At 39.8% G+C, this 21,878-nt stretch overlaps 1 protein-coding gene across 1 annotated transcript in view; it reads right to left on the bottom strand.

The window, feature by feature from the left end:
- Positions 1 to 21,878, bottom strand: part of lrch2 (leucine-rich repeats and calponin homology (CH) domain containing 2) — an 86,244-nt gene that overhangs the window by 50,608 nt on the left and 13,758 nt on the right. Inside the window, exons 2-7 of the mRNA XM_061739654.1 lie at positions 17,871 to 18,015; positions 17,078 to 17,204; positions 16,126 to 16,231; positions 14,323 to 14,459; positions 14,000 to 14,130; positions 13,403 to 13,490 (exon numbers count right to left, since the gene is read on the bottom strand). Of these exons, the coding sequence (XP_061595638.1) occupies positions 13,403 to 13,490; positions 14,000 to 14,130; positions 14,323 to 14,459; positions 16,126 to 16,231; positions 17,078 to 17,204; positions 17,871 to 18,015 (734 nt within the window). The remainder of the gene's footprint in view (positions 1 to 13,402; positions 13,491 to 13,999; positions 14,131 to 14,322; positions 14,460 to 16,125; positions 16,232 to 17,077; positions 17,205 to 17,870; positions 18,016 to 21,878) is intronic.

Here is a 21,878-nt window from a genome sequence, read left to right as displayed (position 1 = left end):
ACGCACATTTTGGTGTATAACACACCTGGGTGCACGTTACGGTTCGGGCTGAATTAACTGCCGAAGGAATGGCATAAATTGTGCCAAAATTACACAATTAATTCAAAATGGCTGACTTCCTGTTCGGTTTCGGCCATGGCTCCAAGAGACTTTTCTTTAAGTTGCGACATGATACAGGTGTGTACCGATTTTCGTGCATGTACGTCAAACCGTATTGTGGGGCTTGAGGCACAAAGTTTTCCGGGGGGCGCTGTTGAGCCATTTTGCCACGCCCATTAATGCAAACCATGAAATATCAAATTTATCGCCAGGCCTGGCTTGCATGCCAAATTTGGTGCCTTTTGGGGAACTATCAAATATGGACCAATCAGATGAAGGGGGGGTGCGCTTGTTGGCGTCTAGCATCGCCACGGTAACACTTTCGAAAGAGAAAAGTAATGCGTGTAGTCGCAGGATGGAGACGCACATTTTGATGTATAACACATCTGGGTTCACGATACGGTTCGGGCTGAATTAACTCTCGAAGGAATGGCATATATTGCTCAAAAATTACGCAATTAATTCAGAATGTTCAAAATGGCCGACTTCCTGTTCGGTTTCGGCCATGGCGCCAAGAGACTTTTCTTTTAGTTGCGACATGATACAGGTGTGTACCGATTTTCGTTCATGTACGTCAAACCGTATTATGGGGCTTGAGGCACAAAGTTTTTTCTGTTGAACCAATCAGATGAAGGGTGGGCGCGCTTTTTGGCGTCTAGCGCCGCCACGGTAACGCTTTTGAAAGAGAAAAGTAATGCGTGTTGTTGCAGGATGGAGACGCACATTTTGATGTATAACACACTTGGGGGCACGTTACGGTTCGGGCTGAATTAACTTTCGAAGGAATGGCATAAATTTCGCCAAAATGACACGACTAATTCAAAATGGCCGACTTCCTGTTTGGTTTCGGGCATGACGCCAAGAGACTTTTCTTTCAGTTGCGCCATGATACAGGTGTGTACCGATTTTCGTGCATGTACATCAAACCGTATCGTGGGGCTTGAGGCACAAAGTTTTCAAGGGGGCGCTGTTGAGCCATTTTGCCACGCCCATTAATGCAAACCATTAAATATCAAATTTTTCGCCAGGCCTGACTAGGGTGCAAAATTTGGTGACTTTTTGGGCATGTTAAGGGGGGCAAAAAGGCCTTCACTTTGTCAGGAAAATAATAATAATAATAATAATAATAATAATAATAAAAATTCCTGCAAATACAATAGGGCCTTCGCACTGCAAGTGCTCGGGCCCTAATAATAATAATAATAAAAATTCCTGCAAATACAATAGGGCCTTCGCTCTGAAGGTGCTCGGGCCCTAATAATAAAAATTCCTGCAAATACAATAGGGCCTTCGCACTGCAAGTGCTCGGGCCCTAATAATAATAATAATTAAAGCTGCAAGCAGCGATGAACGGGCCCTCGCACTCACGGCCACCGCCCCCCATAAGCATATCAGAAATGACACCACCCACGACTTCCTATGTCAAACCATTCAAAAGTTATAGCAGAAAATTGGGACAACCAATCAGAAGAAGGGGCGGGGCTAATTAAGGCCAACAAAGCTCAAGGACTCCATAACCAATCTGATGACACCACCCACGACTCTCTATGTCAAACCATTCAAAAGTTATAGCAGAAAATCGGGACAACCAATCAGAAGAAGGGGCGGGGCTAATTAAGGCTAACGAAGGTCAAGGACTCCATAAAGAATCTGATGACACTCCCCACGACTCTCTATGTCAAACTATTCCAAAGTTATAGCAGAAAATCGGGACAACCAATCAGAAGAAGGGGCGGGGCTAATTCAGGCCAATGAAGGTCAAGGACTCCATAAAGAATCTGATGACACTACCCACGACTCTCTATGTCAAACCATTCCAAAGTTATAGCAGAAAATCGGAATAACCAATCAGAAGAAGGGGCTGGGCTAATTAAGGCCAACGAAGCTTAAGGACTCATTACAGAGTCCCATGACACCACCCACGACTTCCTATGTCAAACCATTCAAAAGTTATGGCAGAGAAAAGTTTTCTAGGGGGCGCTGTTGAGCCGTTAGGCCACGCCCATAAATGCAAACCATGAAATATTAAATGTATCGCCAAGCCTGGCTTGCATGCCAAATTTGGTGCCTTTTGGAGAACTATCAAATATGGACCAATCAGATGAAGGGGGGGCGCGCTTTTTGGCGTCTAGCGTCGCCACTGTAACGCTTTTGACTGAGAAAAGTAATGCGTGTTGTCGCAGGATGGAGACGCACATTTTGATGTATAACACACCTGGGTGCACGTTACGGTTCGGGCTGAATTAACTGCCGAAGGAATGGCATAAATTTCGCCAAAATGACACGACTAATTCAAAATGGCTGACATCCTGTTCGGTTTTGGGCATGACGCCAAGAGACTTTTCTTTAAGTTGTGCCATGATACAGGTGTGTAGCGATTTTCGTGCATGTACGTCAAACCGTATTGTGGGGCTTGAGGCACAAAGTTTTCCGGGGGGCGCTGTTGAGCCATTTTGCCACGCCCATTAATGCAAACCATGAAATATCAAATTTTTCGCCAGGCCTGGCTTGCGTGCAAAATTTGGTGCCTTTTGGGGAACTATCAAATATGGACCAATCAGATGAAGGAGGGGTGCGCTTGTTGGCGTCTAGCGTCGCCAAGGTAACACTTTGGAAAGAGAAAAGTAATGCGTGTAGTCGCAGGATGGAGACGCACATTTTGATGTATAACACATCTGGGTTCACGATACGGTTCGGGCTGAATTAACTCTCGAAGGAATGGCATATATTGCTCCAAAATTACGCAATTAATTCAGAATGTTCAAAATGGCCGACTTCCTGTTCGGTTTCGGCCATGGCGCCAAGAGACTTTTCTTTTAGTTGTGACATGATACAGGTGTGTACCGATTTTCGTGCATGTACGTCAAACCGTATCGTGGGGCTTGAGGCACAAAGTTTTTTCTGTCTGAACCAATCAGATGAAGGGTGGGCGCGCTTTTTGGCGTCTAGCGTCGCCACGGTAACGCTTTCGAAAGAGAAAAGTAATGCGTGGGGTCGGAGGATGGAGACGCACATTTCGATGTATAACACACTTGGGGGAACGTTACGGTTCGGGCTGAATTAACTGCCGAAGGAAGGCATAAATTTCGCCAAAATGACACGATTAATTCAAAATGGCCGACTTCCTGTTCGGTTTCTCGACATGACCCCAAGAGACTTTTCTTTAAGTTGCGCCATGATACAGGTGTGTACCGATTTTCGTGCATGTACGTCAAACCATATCGTGGGGCTTGAGGCACAAAGTTTTCCGGGGGGCGCTGTTGAGCCATTTTGCCACGCCCATTAATGCAAACCTTTAAATATCAAATTTTTCGCCAGGCCTGACTAGGGTGCAAAATTTGGTGACTTTTTGGGCATGTTAAGGGGGGCAAAAAGGCCTTCACTTTGTCAGGAAAATAATAATAATAATAATTAAAGCTGCAAGCAGCAATGAACGGGCCCTCGCACTCACGTCAACCGCCCCCCATAAGCATATCAGAAATGACACCACCCACGACTTCCTATGTCAAACCCTTCAAAAGTTATAGCAGAAAAAAGGGACGACCAGTCAGAAGAAGGGGCGGGGCTAATTCAGGGCAAAGAAGATCAAGGACTCATTACAGAGTCCCATGACACCACCCACGACTCTCTATGTCAAAACATTCAAAAGTTATAGCAGAAAATAGGGACAACCAATCAGAAAAAGGGACTGGGCTAATTGTCACCAATTATGGTCAAGGACTCAATGCCGAGTCCCATGACACCACCCACGACTCTCTATGTCAAACCTTTCAAAAGTTATGGCAGAAAAAAGTATTCTAGGGGGCGCTGTTGAGCCGTGAGGACACGCCCATTAATGCAAACCATGAAAAAAAAAATCAGATCACTCAAATGAACGACGATCATACAGTACAGCTGTATCTCATGGTCCAGAATGTATGATATTATATTAATCTATTATACCATATTATATTACATGTTGTTATTTCATATTAGCGTACCCAGTAATATAGCATATTGTATTATTGCATTGTATGTTGCTTCATTTCATATATTTTTGACTGTATTATATTGTAAAATTATATATCATAGCGATTGCATTATTATATAATTTCAATTTATAACACTAATATACAATTCCTCACACACACACTCCTTCCAAATGTTTCTTTTTTTTCTCCATTATGACAATTCTATGCTGTCATCCGTTATGTTTTTTGTTTTTAAGCTTGTTATGTCTGTTATTCAAATATATTAATACATTCATTAATATGCTATACTGTATTTTGTATTGTGTATATTGTGTGTGTGTGTGTGTGTGTGTGTGTGTGTGTTTGTGTGTGTGTATATATATATATATATATATATATATATATGTATATATATATATATATATATATATATATATATATATATATATATGTGTGTGTGTGTGTGTATACCTGAAGTGTGACTACCTGCAGAACGTATTTTAGCATGAAAGCTTGCATATTTAACGTACATCAAGCATCCTGTATCATAGCTACATGTCTGCCGTTTGTAACAAAGCAAACCGCGTGAAAATCGGTTGAAAATCAAGTGAGTTATAGTTATTTTACTTATGCAGACACCTCCTTCCACAATAGAAGTGAACGCTCTAGAGTTAAAGCGATACCGATCCAAGATGGCGGCCACGCCCGACGTTCTCAGGCAGTCAATGCGGCGCCTCGACCAAGATGGCGGCCGCGCTGAACATCAGCCCCTCCCCCCGCGGGAGCTGCGCGCGCAAACTCCACTCAAATTCAAAAGTTATGGCAGAAAATCGGGACAACCAATCAGAAGAAGGGGAAAGAGAAAAGTAATGTGCGTCGTCACAGGACAGAGACGAACATTTTGATGTAAAAAAAACACAAAAATTGCTGACAAAAATTTTGGCATATCAAGCCAGGCTTGAACTCTCGACCTCTGGCAGCAAAGACCGCAATAATCTGGCTGAGCTAAGTCTCACCTATTCCTCTTATTTGACCTACTGGCTTAGGACAGACCAACATAGCGATAAAATGTCTGGAACTTTTTTTTCCTAATTTTTTAAATATTTGTAAGTTATAAATATTAGTAAAACCCTACTATTTAAATTATTACTTTTTCTGTAACCATTCTGCCAAGGTTGTAACCGGGCTGAGCCGGGAATATTTCTGAAGTCACCACATTACAGGGAGCTGATTGGTCGGGGGGCGGGGCCGTCATCACCCTACTCGCCACTGATTGGTCGGGGGGCGGGGCCGTCATCACCCTACTCGCCACTGAATGGTCGGGGGGCGGGGCCGCCATCACCCTACTCGCCACTGATTGGTCAGGGGGCGGGGCCGGCAGACGTTTGAATCAGGAAGCGGGAGTCAGCGCGAGAGCGACTGGCGGCTCGTGGCAATTTTATTATAAAAAAAGGACAACCAATCAGAAGAAGGGGCGGGGCTAATTCAGGCCAATGAAGTTCAAGGACTCCATAAAGAATCTGATGACACCACCCACGACTCTCTATGTCAAACCATTCAAAAGTTACAGCAGAAAATCGGGACAACCAATCAGAAGAAGGGGCGGGGCTAATTAAGGCCAACGAAGCTTAAGGACTCATTACAGAGTCCCATGACACCACCCACGACTCTCTATGTGAAACCATTCAAAAGTTATGGCAGAGAAAAGTATTCTAGGAGGCGCTGTTGAGCCGTTAGGCCACGCCCATTAATGCAAACCATGAAATATCACATTTATCGCCAGGCCTGGCTTGCATGCAAATTTTGGTGACTTTTGGAGAACTATCAAATATGGACCAATCAGATGAAGGGTGGGTGCGCTTTTTCGCGTCTAGCGTCGCCACGGTAACACTTTTGAAAGAGAAAAGTAATGCGTGGTGTCGCACGATGGAGACGCACATTTTGGTGTATAACACACCTGGGTGCACGTTACGGTTCGGGCTGAATTAACTGCCGAAGGAATGGCATAAATTGTGCCAAAATTACACAATTAATTCAAAATGGCTGACTTCCTGTTCGGTTTCGGCCATGGCTCCAAGAGACTTTTGTTTAAGTTGTCCCATGATACAGGTGTGTACCGATTTTCGTGCATGTACGTCAAACCGTATTGTGGGGCTTGAGGCACAAAGTTTTCCGGGGGGCGCTGTTGAGCCATTTTGCCACGCCCATTAATGCAAACCATGAAATATCAAATTTATCGCCAGGCCTGGCTTGCATGCCAAATTTGGTGCCTTTTGGGGAACTATCAAATATGGACCAATCAGATGAAGGGGGGGTGCGCTTGTTGGCGTCTAGCATCGCCACGGTAACACTTTCGAAAGAGAAAAGTAATGCGTGTAGTCGCAGGATGGAGACGCACATTTTGATGTATAACACATCTGGGTTCACGATACGGTTCGGGCTGAATTAACTCTCGAAGGAATGGCATATATTGCTCCAAAATTACGCAATTAATTCAGAATGTTCAAAATGGCCGACTTCCTGTTCGGTTTTGGCCATGGCGCCAAGAGACTTTTCTTTAAGTTGTGCCATGATACAGGTGTGTAGCGATTTTCGTGCATGTACGTCAAACCGTATTGTGGGGCTTGAGGCACAAAGTTTTCAAGGGGGCGCTGTTGAGCCATTTTTCCACGCCCATTAATGCAAACCATTAAATACCAAATTTTTCACCAGGCCTGGCTTGGGTGCAAAATTTGGTGCCTTTTGGGGAACTATCAAATATGGACCAATCAGATGAAGGGGGGGTGCGCTTGTTGGCGTCTAGCGTCGCCACGGTAACACTTTGGAAAGAGAAAAGTAATGCGTGTAGTCGCAGGATGGAGACGCACATTTTGATGTATAACACATCTGGGTTCACGATACGGTTCGAGCTGAATTAACTCTCGAAGGAATGGCATATATTGCTCCAAAATTACGCAATTAATTCAGAATGTTCATAATGGCCGACTTCCTGTTCGGTTTCGGCCATGGCGCCAAGAGACTTTTCTTTTAGTTGCGACATGATACAGGAGTGTGCCAACTTTCGTTCATGTACGTCAAACCGTATTATGGGGCTTGAGGCGCAAAGTTTTTTCTGTCTGAACCAACCAGATGAAGGGTGGGCGCGCTTTTTGGCGTCTAGCGTCGCCACGGTAACGCTTTTGAAAGAGAAAAGTAATGCGGGTGGTCGCAGGAGGGAGACGCACATTTTGATGTATAACACACCTGGGTGCACGTTACGGTTCGGGCTGAATTAACTTTCGAAGGAATGGCATAAATTTCGCCAAAATGACGCGACTAATTCAAAATGGCCGACTTCCTGTTCGGTTTCGGGCATGACGCCAAGAGACTTTTCTTTAAGTTGTCCCATGATACAGGTGTGTACCGACTTTCGTGCATGTACGTCAAACCGTATCGTGGGGCTTGAGGCACAAAGTTTTCAAGGGGGCGCTGTTGAGCCATTTTGCCACGCCCATTAATGCAAACCATTAAATATCAAATTTTTCGCCAGGCCTGGCTTGCATGCAAAATTTGGTGACTTTTTGGGCATGTTAAGGGGGGCAAAAAGGCCTTCACTTTGTCAGGAAAATAATAATAATAATAATAATAATAATTAAAGCTGCAAGCAGCAATGAACGGGCCCTCGCACTCACGTCAACCGCCCCCCATAAGCATATCAGAAATGACACCACCCACGACTTCCTATGTCAAACCATTCAAAAGTTATAGCAGAAAAAAGGGACGACCAGTCAGAAGAAGGGGCGGGGCTAATTCAGGGCAAAGAAGATCAAGGACTCATTACAGAGTCCCATGACACCACCCACGACTCTCTATGTCAAAACATTCAAAAGTTATAGCAGAAAATAGGGACAACCAATCAGAAAAAGGGACTGGGCTAATTGTCACCAATTATGGTCAAGGACTCAATGCCGAGTCCCATGACACCACCCACGACTCTCTATGTCAAACCTTTCAAAAGTTATGGCAGAAAAAAGTATTCTAGGGGGCGCTGTTGAGCCGTGAGGACACGCCCATTAATGCAAACCATGAAAAAAAAAATCAGATCACTCAAATGAACGACGATCATACAGGACAGCTGTATCTCATGGTCCAGAATGTATGATATTATATTAATCTATTATACCATATTATATTACATGTTGTTATTTCATATTAGCGTACCCAGTAATATAGCATATTGTATTATTGCATTGTATGTTGCTTCATTTCATATATTTTTGACTGTATTATATTGTAAAATTATATATCATAGCGATTGCATTATTATATAATTTCAATTTATAACACTAATATACAATTCCTCACACACACACTCCTTCCAAATGTTTCTTTTTTTCTCCATTATGACAATTGTATGCTGTCATCCGTTATGTTTTTTGTTTTTAAGCTTGTTATGTCTGTTATTCAAATATATTAATACATTCATTAATATGCTATACTGTATTTTGTATTGTGTATATTGTGTGTGTGTGTGTGTGTGTGTGTGTGTGTGTGTATATATATATATATATATATATATATATATATATATATATATATATATATATATATATAGATATATATATATATATGTGTGTGTGTGTGTGTGTGTGTGTATACCTGAAGTGTGACTACCTGCAGAACGTATTTTAGCATGAAAGCTTGCATATTTAACGTACATCAAGCATCCTGTATCATAGCTACATGTCTGCCGTTTGTAACAAAGCAAACCGCGTGAAAATCGGTTGAAAATCAAGTGAGTTATAGTTATTTTACTTATGCAGACACCTCCTTCCACAATAGAAGTGAACGCTCTAGAGTTAAAGCGATACCGATCCAAGATGGCGGCCACGCCCGACGTTCTCAGGCAGTCAATGCGGCGCCTCGACCAAGATGGCGGCCGCGCTGAACATCAGCCCCTCCCCCCGCGGGAGCTGCGCGCGCAAACTCCACTCAAATTCAAAAGTTATGGCAGAAAATCGGGACAACCAATCAGAAGAAGGGGAAAGAGAAAAGTAATGTGCGTCGTCACAGGACAGAGACGAACATTTTGATGTAAAAAAAACACAAAAATTGCTGACAAAACTTTTGGCATATCAAGCCAGGCTTGAACTCTCGACCTCTGGCAGCAAAGACCGCAATAATCTGGCTGAGCTAAGTCTCAGCTATTCCTTTTATTTGACCTACTGGCTTAGGACAGACGAACATAGCGATAAAATGTCTGGAACTTTTTTTTCCTAATTTTTTAAATATTTGTAAGTTATAAATATTAGTAAAACCCTACTATTTAAATTATTACTTTTTCTGTAACCATTCTGCCAAGGTTGTAACCGGGCTGAGCCGGGAATATTTCTGAAGTCACCACATTACAGGGAGCTGATTGGTCGGGGGGCGGGGCCGTCATCACCCTACTCGCCACTGATTGGTCGGGGGGCGGGGCCGTCATCACCCTACTCGCCACTGATTGGTCAGGGGGCGGGGCCGGCAGACGTTTGAATCAGGAAGCGGGAGTCAGCGCGAGAGCGACTGGCGGCTCGCGGCAATTTTATTATAAAAAAAGGACAACCAATCAGAAGAAGGGGCGGGGCTAATTCAGGCCAATGAAGTTCAAGGACTCCATAAAGAATCTGATGACACCACCCACGACTCTCTATGTCAAACCATTCAAAAGTTATAGCAGAAAATCGGGACAACCAATCAGAAGAAGGGGCGGGGCTAATTAAGGCCAACGAAGCTTAAGGACTCATTACAGAGTCCCATAACACCACCCACGACTCTCTATGTGAAACCATTCAAAAGTTATGGCAGAGAAAAGTATTCTAGGGGGCGCTGTTGAGCCGTTAGGCCACGCCCATTAATGCAAACCATGAAATATCACATTTATCGCCAGGCCTGGCTTGCATGCAAATTTTGGTGACTTTTGGAGAACTATCAAATATGGACCAATCAGATGAAGGGTGGGTGCGCTTTTTCGCGTCTAGCGTCGCCACGGTAACACTTTTGAAAGAGAAAAGTAATGCGTGGTGTCGCACGATGGAGACGCACATTTTGGTGTATAACACACCTGGGTGCACGTTACGGTTCGGGCTGAATTAACTGCCGAAGGAATGGCATAAATTGTGCCAAAATTACACAATTAATTCAAAATGGCTGACTTCCTGTTCGGTTTCGGCCATGGCTCCAAGAGACTTTTCTTTAAGTTGCGACATGATACAGGTGTGTACCGATTTTCGTGCATGTACGTCAAACCGTATTGTGGGGCTTGAGGCACAAAGTTTTCCGGGGGGCGCTGTTGAGCCATTTTGCCACGCCCATTAATGCAAACCATGAAATATCAAATTTATCGCCAGGCCTGGCTTGCATGCCAAATTTGGTGCCTTTTGGGGAACTATCAAATATGGACCAATCAGATGAAGGGGGGGTGCGCTTGTTGGCGTCTAGCATCGCCACGGTAACACTTTCGAAAGAGAAAAGTAATGCGTGTAGTCGCAGGATGGAGACGCACATTTTGATGTATAACACATCTGGGTTCACGATACGGTTCGGGCTGAATTAACTCTCGAAGGAATGGCATATATTGCTCAAAAATTACGCAATTAATTCAGAATGTTCAAAATGGCCGACTTCCTGTTCGGTTTCGGCCATGGCGCCAAGAGACTTTTCTTTTAGTTGCGACATGATACAGGTGTGTACCGATTTTCGTTCATGTACGTCAAACCGTATTATGGGGCTTGAGGCACAAAGTTTTTTCTGTTGAACCAATCAGATGAAGGGTGGGCGCGCTTTTTGGCGTCTAGCGCCGCCACGGTAACGCTTTTGAAAGAGAAAAGTAATGCGTGTTGTTGCAGGATGGAGACGCACATTTTGATGTATAACACACTTGGGGGCACGTTACGGTTCGGGCTGAATTAACTTTCGAAGGAATGGCATAAATTTCGCCAAAATGACACGACTAATTCAAAATGGCCGACTTCCTGTTTGGTTTCGGGCATGACGCCAAGAGACTTTTCTTTCAGTTGCGCCATGATACAGGTGTGTACCGATTTTCGTGCATGTACATCAAACCGTATCGTGGGGCTTGAGGCACAAAGTTTTCAAGGGGGCGCTGTTGAGCCATTTTGCCACGCCCATTAATGCAAACCATTAAATATCAAATTTTTCGCCAGGCCTGACTAGGGTGCAAAATTTGGTGACTTTTTGGGCATGTTAAGGGGGGCAAAAAGGCCTTCACTTTGTCAGGAAAATAATAATAATAATAATAATAATAATAATAATAAAAATTCCTGCAAATACAATAGGGCCTTCGCACTGCAAGTGCTCGGGCCCTAATAATAAAAATTCCTGCAAATACAATAGGGCCTTCGCACTGAAGGTGCTCGGGCCCTAATAAAAATTCCTACAGATACAATAGGGCCTTCGCACTGAAGGTGCTCGGGCCCTAATAATAAAAATTCCTGCAAATACAATAGGGCCTTCGCACTGCAAGTGCTCGGGCCCTAATAATAATAATAATAACGCGAAGAATTCCTACAGATACAATAGGGCCTTCGCACTGAAGGTGCTCGGGCCCTAAAAATGTCATACATTCTGGATTCATTACAAATCAACTGAAATATTGCAAGCCTTTTATTATTTTAATATTGCTGGTCATGGCTTACAGCTTAAGAAAACTCAAATATCCTATCTAAAAAAATTTGAATATTCTGGGAATCTTAATCTCAAACTGTAAGCCATAATCAGAAATATTAGAATAATAAAAGGCTTGCAATATTTCAGTTGATTTGTAATGAATCCAGAATGTATGACATTTTAGTTTTTTTAATTGCATTACAGAAAATAAAGAAGTTTATCACAATATTCTAATTTTCTGAGACAGTCCTGTACTGTTAATTTGTAACTATATTTTAATGTGCTCTAATAAAACACACTTGAAACAAAACAAAAAAAAAATCTAATCAAAATTCAGGGTATCAGCAACGTTTACTTTTTGTCTCCACTACAACTGCTCTTTCTATCCGGAGGCCCTGGTATCATTCAGTCCACACGTGTCTGTTACCAGTACTGGTCCTAGAAAACCTCATCATTTTCTCTACAATTCCTACATTAGGTCCACATATCTGCTGCAAAGGCTGACTTCATTTTAGCAGACCTTGGGCTACATTCATGACTGATTATGTCTGACCAAACTGAATAAACCAACAAACGCTAACAGAAATGAACCAGCAGCTGTTTTTGCACATTGCTTAAAATGTCTGAGTAAGAAAAGTCCACATATTTGTTTCAAACATGGTGTCCTTGTGATGGAAATTGCATCAGTTAGTACTGCGAGCTTTCTTGGCGAAATAAGTGGTTTTACATACCATGCCACTGTTAACTCTACCAAACCTATTTATTGGTGATATACAATTCCTTGACAAAAAATGCAACAACCTTTTAATGAGACAGAATTTGACAAATGACTTATACCCAAAACAGATAAATAGAGTACTTGATTTCAGAGATATGGATCCTGACAAAGTACTACAGTTAAAAACAGAATTCTTATGTTATCCTTTACCACCCAAAGCTAAAGAATTACATTTTAAACTAATTAATGATATCTATCCTTCTCAGGAATTCTTTAGATTAAGATTCAATATTGATAGTAATGTATACTCATTTTGCAACTCTGAAATTAAAACCACGGAACATATTTTCTCCTCTTGTAGCCACTCCCAAAGATTCTGGAACCAAGTGGAAGAATGGTTTAGACAAAAGAATGTATCTGTTGAACTCAAATCACATGTAGATAACATGTATAGAGTAGTGATGGAAAAGAGACAAGATAATCTGCCGACTAACACAATCCTCATAATTGCAAATTCTACATTCACAAATCGAAATTCATGAAAACCCCACCTATCTTCAATGCCTTCTATAACGAAATTTAAGTTGTACTGTAAATCCCTCAAGTATATGAACTTCAAATCTGCGAAGACACTGCTGAATTACATTCAGTGTTATAAATGAATAGATTCTGATTGAAATGATGTATAACCCCTACCAGAAGGAAATTATAACTGCAAAATGTATTTTATCCTTGTTTTTCTTTTTAATTTAAGCTACATGTATTTATTTTATTTGTCATTATTTTGTCATAATATTTATGATGTTTAGAAAATGTATTTATTTTATTTAATTTTAGTTTTTTTTGTTATTTCCTATTTCATACATTTTTCCACTCAGTACAGGCCTTTTCTAATGTGCTTGCTACATGGCAGCTTTGATGTGCCTTGTTTGTTTGTAAATCCAAGAATTTTCAATAAATAAAAAGTAGTGCGAGCTTGACCTCTGACCTCTGTTGTTGAGAGCCTCTTGTCTCCGTTATCACTTCCAATTCCAGAGTCAGGCCCGTGGTTCTTAGAGGGGTAAAAATCTTCCATGCTGGAGTTAAGCAAGACAATTTTTGCATTACTGGTTAACAAATAAATAAAGAATGATTTCTTTTTTTTTTAATTATAACATAGTTCATTAGGGCGGAGTATTAGGGCCAAACTAAGACAAAAAAAATTGTAAATTACGAGAATAAAGTCATAATATTACGAGAATAAAGTTGTAATATTAAATATATTATAAATATATAAATATAACTTCACAAGAGGCTCAATATTCTTCATTTTAACACAGGGAGAAGACTGCTCTTCCTGTTAGAGTTCTCATGAATTATATTCTCATAATATTACAACTTTATTCTCATAATATTACGACTTTATTCTCATAAATAACGACTTTATTCTCGTAATATTACAACTTTATTCTCATTATGTTATGACTTTATTCTCATAATTTCCTTTTTTTTTTTGTCGTCTTAGTTTGGCCCTAATACTCCGTCGTAGTTCATAAATGATAACAAAGCTCATAAATAATTCCTTGTGGAACAAAGCTGTCCTTACCTATCTGTAAGCGGCTGTGGAAGGCAACGTTTGCTAAGGGAAGGGAGATCCAGGGTGTCTGGTTTCTTATCCGCTCTACAAGCCTGGATGTTCAGGTACTTAAAGATGTGCACTTTGCCCTTCAGGCAAATCTGAAACACACAAACGAGTACAAAGCATCTTGGCGAGACTGGGTTTTTCATCCACTAGATGGCGCAATTATACCAAGTTCATTCAAATGTTGCCTTTGTTCATGCACCCGTTCATTCCAAATGCAGTCACTTGTGAATAAGGTTTCATATTTCCTTTATGCACAAACACAAGCTTGAAGTAAATGCAGATACCTGTGCGGGTGGAGACTGCATAGGATTATTGTCGAGGACGATGCTCTGCAGCTGCCGGAGTTTCCTGTATGCTGGAGGAATCTCTGTGATCTTATTGCAGGAGAAGTCAAGTCGGATGAGAGGCAGGTCAGCCAGCTCTGAAAAAAGTTGTTAGATTCATTTAGAATAAAATCTTTTATTTCTTCTGTGCAATGGGCAACATGTTGTGCTGTGGAGATTTTGTGGAACCTTTTAGACTGCATATATCTATGTTTTTGCATGAATTGCAATCTTATACAAGACAAAAGAACTTTTAAATCAGAAATCCACTTACATACTGTACTGTTCACTCATTGTTCCATACATGACTTACTGTGTGGAGGTATGGGGAAATACTTACATAACAAACATTGATCCAATAATTAAATTACAAAAGAGAGCCATAAGAATTGCAAATAATTCAAAATACTGCGACCCAACGAACCCACTCTTCATTAAACTAAATACCTTAAAATGTGTAGATCTAGTTGAGCTAAGGACTTCTCTTATAATGTATAAGGCATAACAACCCACTTCCTTACTGCATTCAGGAAATGTTTTCACCCAGAGAAAGTCGGTATGAACTCAGGGGAACTTGTATGTTTAAAAAAATAAAGGTAAGGACAAACTTTAGAAGTAGATGTGTTTCTGTTAAAGGGGTAAACTTGTGGAATAGTCTCTGTGATGAGCTAAAAATGTGTAGGTCTATCCGCAAATTCAAAAAAATGTTTAAACTTAGGGCAATTGATAAATATAAACTATGACCAAGAGCAGCTTCTCCTGTAAATCCTCTATATCACATGCTTTTGTTGTAATTGATCTCTGTAATACTTTTTATTTTGATTTGTTGTGATGTGATGTATTGTAAAAAAGGGTAGGCATTATATAAGCTACAGCTTCAGTCTACACCTTTTTTGGTTCATGTATTTTTATATCCAGCTTTACTGTGGTGCATGTTTTGATTTACTAATGGACCAAAATAAAACTAACTAACTAACTAACTAACTAACTATGAATCAAACTAACAGCTATCCAATTAGTAGTCAACTACCAGTTATTTCTTCTTTCTCTCTTTCTTTCGGTGTCATTGACTAGGATGGCAATTGGTTGTAAGGTTGTTGGTTCAATCACTGACTTCACCAGGTTATATATACTTTAAATGTCCTTGGTCACTTTATGTTGAGATTGAATTCAGGTATCATATTTTCCTCTATAACTCTGAATTGTCAGATCAGTCCAGGACATTGATATTCTCCTGGAGGAAACCATAATACTTCCACCAGCATTATCTCTGGATGTGACGGCCATAAATCATACACCCTTCAGGCTGGTCAGTCCGGTTATTCACAAAGCTCTTTTCCTCAACAATATGGCAATTAAGCAAAATATCTACTAAAATCTCTCTTTCTCTGATAAAGTTCTGTCAGCTTCAAAACTCTCTGTAGCTTAAACGTTCTGCTAAAAACCTCATTTACTCAGGTCTCCAGTTTATTATGATTGAGTACGGTTGTCATTCATTATTTAACCACTATCCAATCAGATTGAAAAGAAAGTGAATAGAAAAGTTAAATACTTTGCCAATATCCGTCACACTTATCTTGTTAAAACTAAGCAACACAAGTTATATGGGTGTTCTGTGTCACAGCAAACATGAAATTAAAACCATTTCATTTGAGGTGGTGTTGGCCGCCAGAGGACTGGCAAGTTATCAAAGGGAAAAGTGAAAGAATAACGATGATGGATGGGGAAAGGATAACTCAGTAAAGCAATGATGGATGGACCAACCTTCAGGCAGCATATGAAGACAGTTCTTCCTGATATTTAGCTCCCGTAAGGCTTGGAGTCTCCCCACCTGAGCCGGCAGGACTTGGATCTCATTGCAGCTTACGTCCTGCAAGGGGAGACAACGTGTAGGAAGAAGATTTGCTCCAGCTGTCATTACACGTAAGCAGTACTCGAGTTGTAAAAAGAAATCAGGGGGGATGATGGATTTTATCATATGGGGACAGATAATTTGTGCTGATTACAAATAATAAAATATTACAAATAATAGCAGTGACCAAAACACCTGCAGAAATACTGCAGGAATGACATAGCAGCAGTTAAATGCAGCCTTCTGTAAGCTTTAAATATCCACTGGGCTTACATCAAATACATCAAAACACAACAATAAAAAACACTTTTCTGAACTTATTAATATGACTCTGTCCTTCACAGGATAAGTAACATGGATCACTGCAAAAACTCACAATCTTAACAAGAATATTTGTCTTATTTCTAGTTAAAATGTCTCATTTTAGTAAAAGAAATCTCATTACACTTAAAACAAGACTCATCACTGGAAAAAACAACAATTTTCACCTGTTTCAAGTAGATTTTCACTTGAAATAAGTAGAAAAATCTGCCAGTGGAACAAGATTTTTTTTGCTTGTAATAAGAAGATAAATCTTGTCCCACTGGCAGATTTCTACTTATTTCAAGTGAAAATTTACGGTACTTGAAACAGGTGAGAATTGTCAAATAAGTTATTTTTCTGGTGATGACTCTAAATGTTGAAATAGCAGTAAAACCACATTCATTGATGAAATGACATAAGGGATGGAAAGGGGGGATGGCAGTTTTACAGGGGGGATGAATTGGACCGTTTTTATTTCAGGGGGGATGCCATCCCCCTCATCCCCCCACAGCACCAGTACTGCACGTAAGGTCTTAGGGACTTCTGCTTCCCAACACTCACCAGTTCCATCAAGTCCTTGGCTTTGCCGATCTCTTCAGGGATGGACACCAGCTTGTTGTTGCTCACGAGCAGAACTTTGAGTGGGAGGCTGAACAGGTATTTTGGCAAAACTGACAGAAGGTTTCGGCTGTGGAGGGCGATAAAACATTGACCTACATTTAGACACGTATACAGGAGCATAGGCGATAGAGTTTCAGCAAAAGAGGAACTGTGTCTCTTTCATGCAAGATGTTTTGTGCTGTTGGTGCACTGAAAGGGGAACAAGAACCTCTTCACAGGCGCAGAGCTGAAAACTGAACTGATGAACTTGTATTAAATCGTCGTTCAATAATGTCCTGGAACTCTTCACCTCCTCACATATCTCGCTCAAAAAACAAATTAACTTTTTTTTTTTGATACTGAAATTAATAGAATTATTATAATGATAGCAGTGACTGAAAATATATTACTAATGTATGGTATTATTAGTGCTATAATAGTGTATAAGTATAATTATAGTGTTATTAATATATTATGATATTATACATATATAACTGATATGCGTGTGTGTGTGTGAGTGTGAGTGTGTACATGTATGTGTTATTGTTGTTTTTATTATAAGTGTAGTTATGCTAGGAATGTATGACTGTATGTATTTATATCTTAGATGTTATCATTTATGTAATATTTTATGTACTTTATGGACCCCAGGAAGATTAGTGGTCGCCAAGACGGCAGCTAATGGGGATCCATCCAATAAACAATAAATAAACTTGGACGTATGGCTGAAAGTGTGTTGTTACTAGTCGCTCACCTGATGTCAAGATACGTCAGCATCTGTAGATTGATAATAGCTTCTGGGATGCATTTGATGCAGTTGTGGTAGAGGTTGAGTGACTCCAGCGGGGCAAACAAACACACTTCTGGAGGTATTTCTGTCAGACGATTCTTGGACAAATCTGCAAGGAGAAGGAACATCAGCTCATAAAATATGTTCACTTGGAGCATATAGAGATAATACTGGCATCAACTTACAACAGGTTTAATGAACCTCTGTCATGGTCTGAGGGGTCTGTGTCGCCTTCACTGGCACTATGTAACTTTGAGGTGGATGGTAGGAACCCTTCCACACTACTGGTAAAGCACTACCGCTTTTGTCCAAAGGAGCCGACAAACTCAACAAAAGCTGAAAGTTACATTGTGCTGCTTCAAATAAGTTTAAAGGTATGAAAACATTAAAGTTTTCAGTTATAATTGCATAAATTGTCTATATTTCTTTGCTTTATATACTGTCTTCTAGCTTGCCACTAAACATTAGATCTGCTCAGACCCTAGAGGTTTTTAAGTCTTCTTTGAAAACGTATTTCTTTTCATTGGCTTTTGGTGTACGGTAAATAGTGGCCTACATCTGTGAGAATGGATTGTGCACTTTGTGTGTCTGTTCTTTGCAGTCTATTTTTTATTACTATTTTATTGATCATCCTAGTACGTTAGTGATTTCATTGTTTCTGCACTTTGTACTGTATTTTCTTTTGGTATTGTTTCATTTTAAATGTATACTGATTAGCACTTTGGTCGACCTCGTCGTTTTTAAATGTGCTATATAAATAAAATTGACATTGACATTGTCTTGGGGTTACATTTGCATAAATGTTAAAAACCAAATTCTCATAAATGTGAAAAAATAAAACTGATTTCATACGGCCTCTGTTTGCTGCCCTGCATTTGTTTGATACTGTAATTCTGATCCACACGATGTTTCTGAAAGCGGTTCTATCAGCATTCTGGGAGCTGATTGGTCCTTACAGCATCATTAGCTGCAATACTTGCTGTTGAATCTCAATATAATACTAGTATTAATATGTTGCAGAACTACAGTCATATAATTCAGGCAACAGCTGAAAAAACAGTTTTATTAACAGTAACCCAAATCAATATCGGAATCGAATTGGATCGAATCAAAGCGTGATATTCGATTCTAAATCTTAAGAATCGGAATCAAATCGATTCTTGGCATGTGAATGGATCCCCAGCCCTAGTGAGCACACTTACTGCCTGCTGCTGAGACTGGTTAACATGTGATCAGCCTTACAAGAGACGTGTGTTCTTTCTCACTATGTTTGTCCTAGGATTAACTAAAAAGTGAAACAATTGTGTTCAGCTTTGACCAAAAGCACAGGCCACATTAGAGGGTGTTTAAGCTAATGTCCTTTAGAAAGAGATAAACAAATGTAATAGCAACCATGGCCATGCATCTGAATACCGTCCAACTGTCACTTAAAGCAGCACACAGGAAACGTTTCAGCTGCTTTTACAAGATCCACTTTTAATGTGGTTTCTTTCTTGGCCATTCTTTCTGTCATTACTTTCTTGAGCCTCTTAGTTGTCCGTCCCTGCCTGTCCGTCCACTGTAGCTCTGTGAGCTACTTTTAGGATATACAGGACTGTCTCAGAAAATTTGAATATTGTGATTGTCTGTAATGCAATTACAAAAACAAAAATGTCCTACATTCTGGATTCATTACAAATCAACTGAAATATTGCAACCCTTTTATTATTTTAATATTGCTGATTATGGTTTACAGTTTAAGATTAAGATTCCCAGAATATTCTAATTTTTTTAGATAGAATATTTGAGTTTTCTTAAGCTGTAAGCCATGATCAGTAATGATCAGAATGTATGACATTTTTGTTTTTTTAATTGCATTACAGAAAATAAAGAACTTTATCACAATATTCTAATTTTATGAGACAGTCCTGTAGTACCATAAGCGGTACGCAGTTGTCCCGCCAGGACGGGAACTTACTTTGTCTGGTTTTTGCAGATAGCAAGCTGAAACTAGACAATGTTTTATAAAAGGAAGTAAATATGTGTTCAAATTGAAATTTGAATCGATACTTTATTGCGACCTAAAGTAATTTCTTCGGCCTTAAAATGACAAAAGTCAGTAAATTGCACATGAAACAAATGTCAGTATTACTAATCTTCAGTCAACTATGAATGTTTACAGTAAACTACATAACTGTCCACCTAACAGCTGCTGAGATGCTTAGTTAGATACTTAGATAAATCAACCAGAAAAAACAATTTATGCCAATGCCATCCACTATGTCACATCACCAGCTGATACAAGCTTATATTTTCCATCTATAATGAGATAATTAAGGGGGTTTCAAACTGTTCGTCATTTACTACCAAAAGCAGCTGGCCCTTGTAATTTGATCGTCCTCTCTGCAAAAGTGTCTGCTAAAACATATTTACAGTTTCAGTTTGTGGCAACAGTTGTTTACTGTATGAAAAAACTAGATCCGTGTGAAAAACGTCGACCATTCGATCAAAGGTTTAGCAGCCATACAGCAATAATCTCAATAATGCAACATACTGTAGATACTGATTTTATGTTCTTTCATCCAAACCGTTGAAAAAGTACGTCAGATGCCTAGATATTCTTTAAAAGCCATTTTAAGACTTTTGAAGATCTTTTAAACAAAGAAAATCTATATTGTCTGATCACAAACCGCGATACAAAAGAACTTCCTTAAAATGACAGAAAAAAGAAAACAAAATCATTATTACTCTTTATAACTGGCTTGACTTGAGCTCTTTAAAATCTGTATTCTATTTAAACAGAAACAGAAAAGGAGGTCATAACTCTTTTTAAGTATAACATCTAACATCACTTCTTTTTGGTATTGTTTCTGAAAACGAATAAAAAATCATATGCTCTTAGATATTGACTGGGTATATGTTCTCATTATGCTGGGTGTGTTTGTGTTGTGGGACAAAACAGCTTCATGCCAGCACTGAGACAATAAAAAGGAATAAAATGTGTGTAAAACAAAATGCACGTGCCACCACTGGTACAGACCTGACTATGATTGAAGTGCTCTGATTTACTACCAATACAATTAGCATCAACAGACCTGCACCTATCACCTCAGTAAGGGTATTTTTTATTCAGAAACAAGGACGTTAAATATACGAGAACCGCTTTAGATTTGCGTCTGCCTCATATTGTAACATATTTACTACCAATTCAACTCCACCTTTTTAACTATAAATCTATCACCACATTCAGTCTTTGGAGCCCCCAAAACACTGCTCTAAAAGATACTAAATGCTACTAAACTACACCAATTAAATTGAATTAATAAAAAACAATTAAATTAGTACACCTGTACTGCAAAACTGGAATGACTCAAATGAAACAAGTTTGAAATGTAAGAACAGATTCAACATTTATTCAAACTGTATCGGCTTAAACAGTGGGATAACAGTGCAAACAGCAAAAGTACCATTGTCCTTCAAGTTTTCCTAACTTATAAAATCACAAAGTAGAAAAAATACAACTTGATAAATAAAGAAACAGGACAAATAAATAAAAGTTCACTGAAAATAAAATCCTATCAGTGATGACTTCTAATATAAATAAAATGTGCAAATTAACCTGTGGTTAGAACCTGCCACAAATTAGATACTATTGCAATTTTTTTTCGTAATAGTCAAACGTTATATCAAAATGTAACAACCATTTCCTTCTGTTTTTGCAGACTCTGCATATAATAGATGATGTTTGCTCCTCGTCTCTTTTTAAATCCAAACCAGTTCCAGATAACGGAGCTGGAGCCTCGTTTAACAACGAGCTCCTCACTCTCAGATCCGCCTTCCGCCATGTTTGTTACACAAAAACCTCATCAACGGGAATTTATCCTTTTTACCGCGAGATGACAAATTCTTACCGTGGGGAATTTTTTTGACGGTATATCGTGAACGGTAAAATATCGCCCATTTCTATCTAGCAGATAGTGATGGTTAAGATCA

This window comes from Cololabis saira, chromosome 14 (assembly GCF_033807715.1).
Source record: "Cololabis saira isolate AMF1-May2022 chromosome 14, fColSai1.1, whole genome shotgun sequence".
NCBI classification, from domain to species: domain Eukaryota; kingdom Metazoa; phylum Chordata; class Actinopteri; order Beloniformes; family Belonidae; genus Cololabis; species Cololabis saira.
Note: the sequence above shows the minus strand (reverse complement) of the source record. Positions and strands in the feature narration are given on the sequence as shown.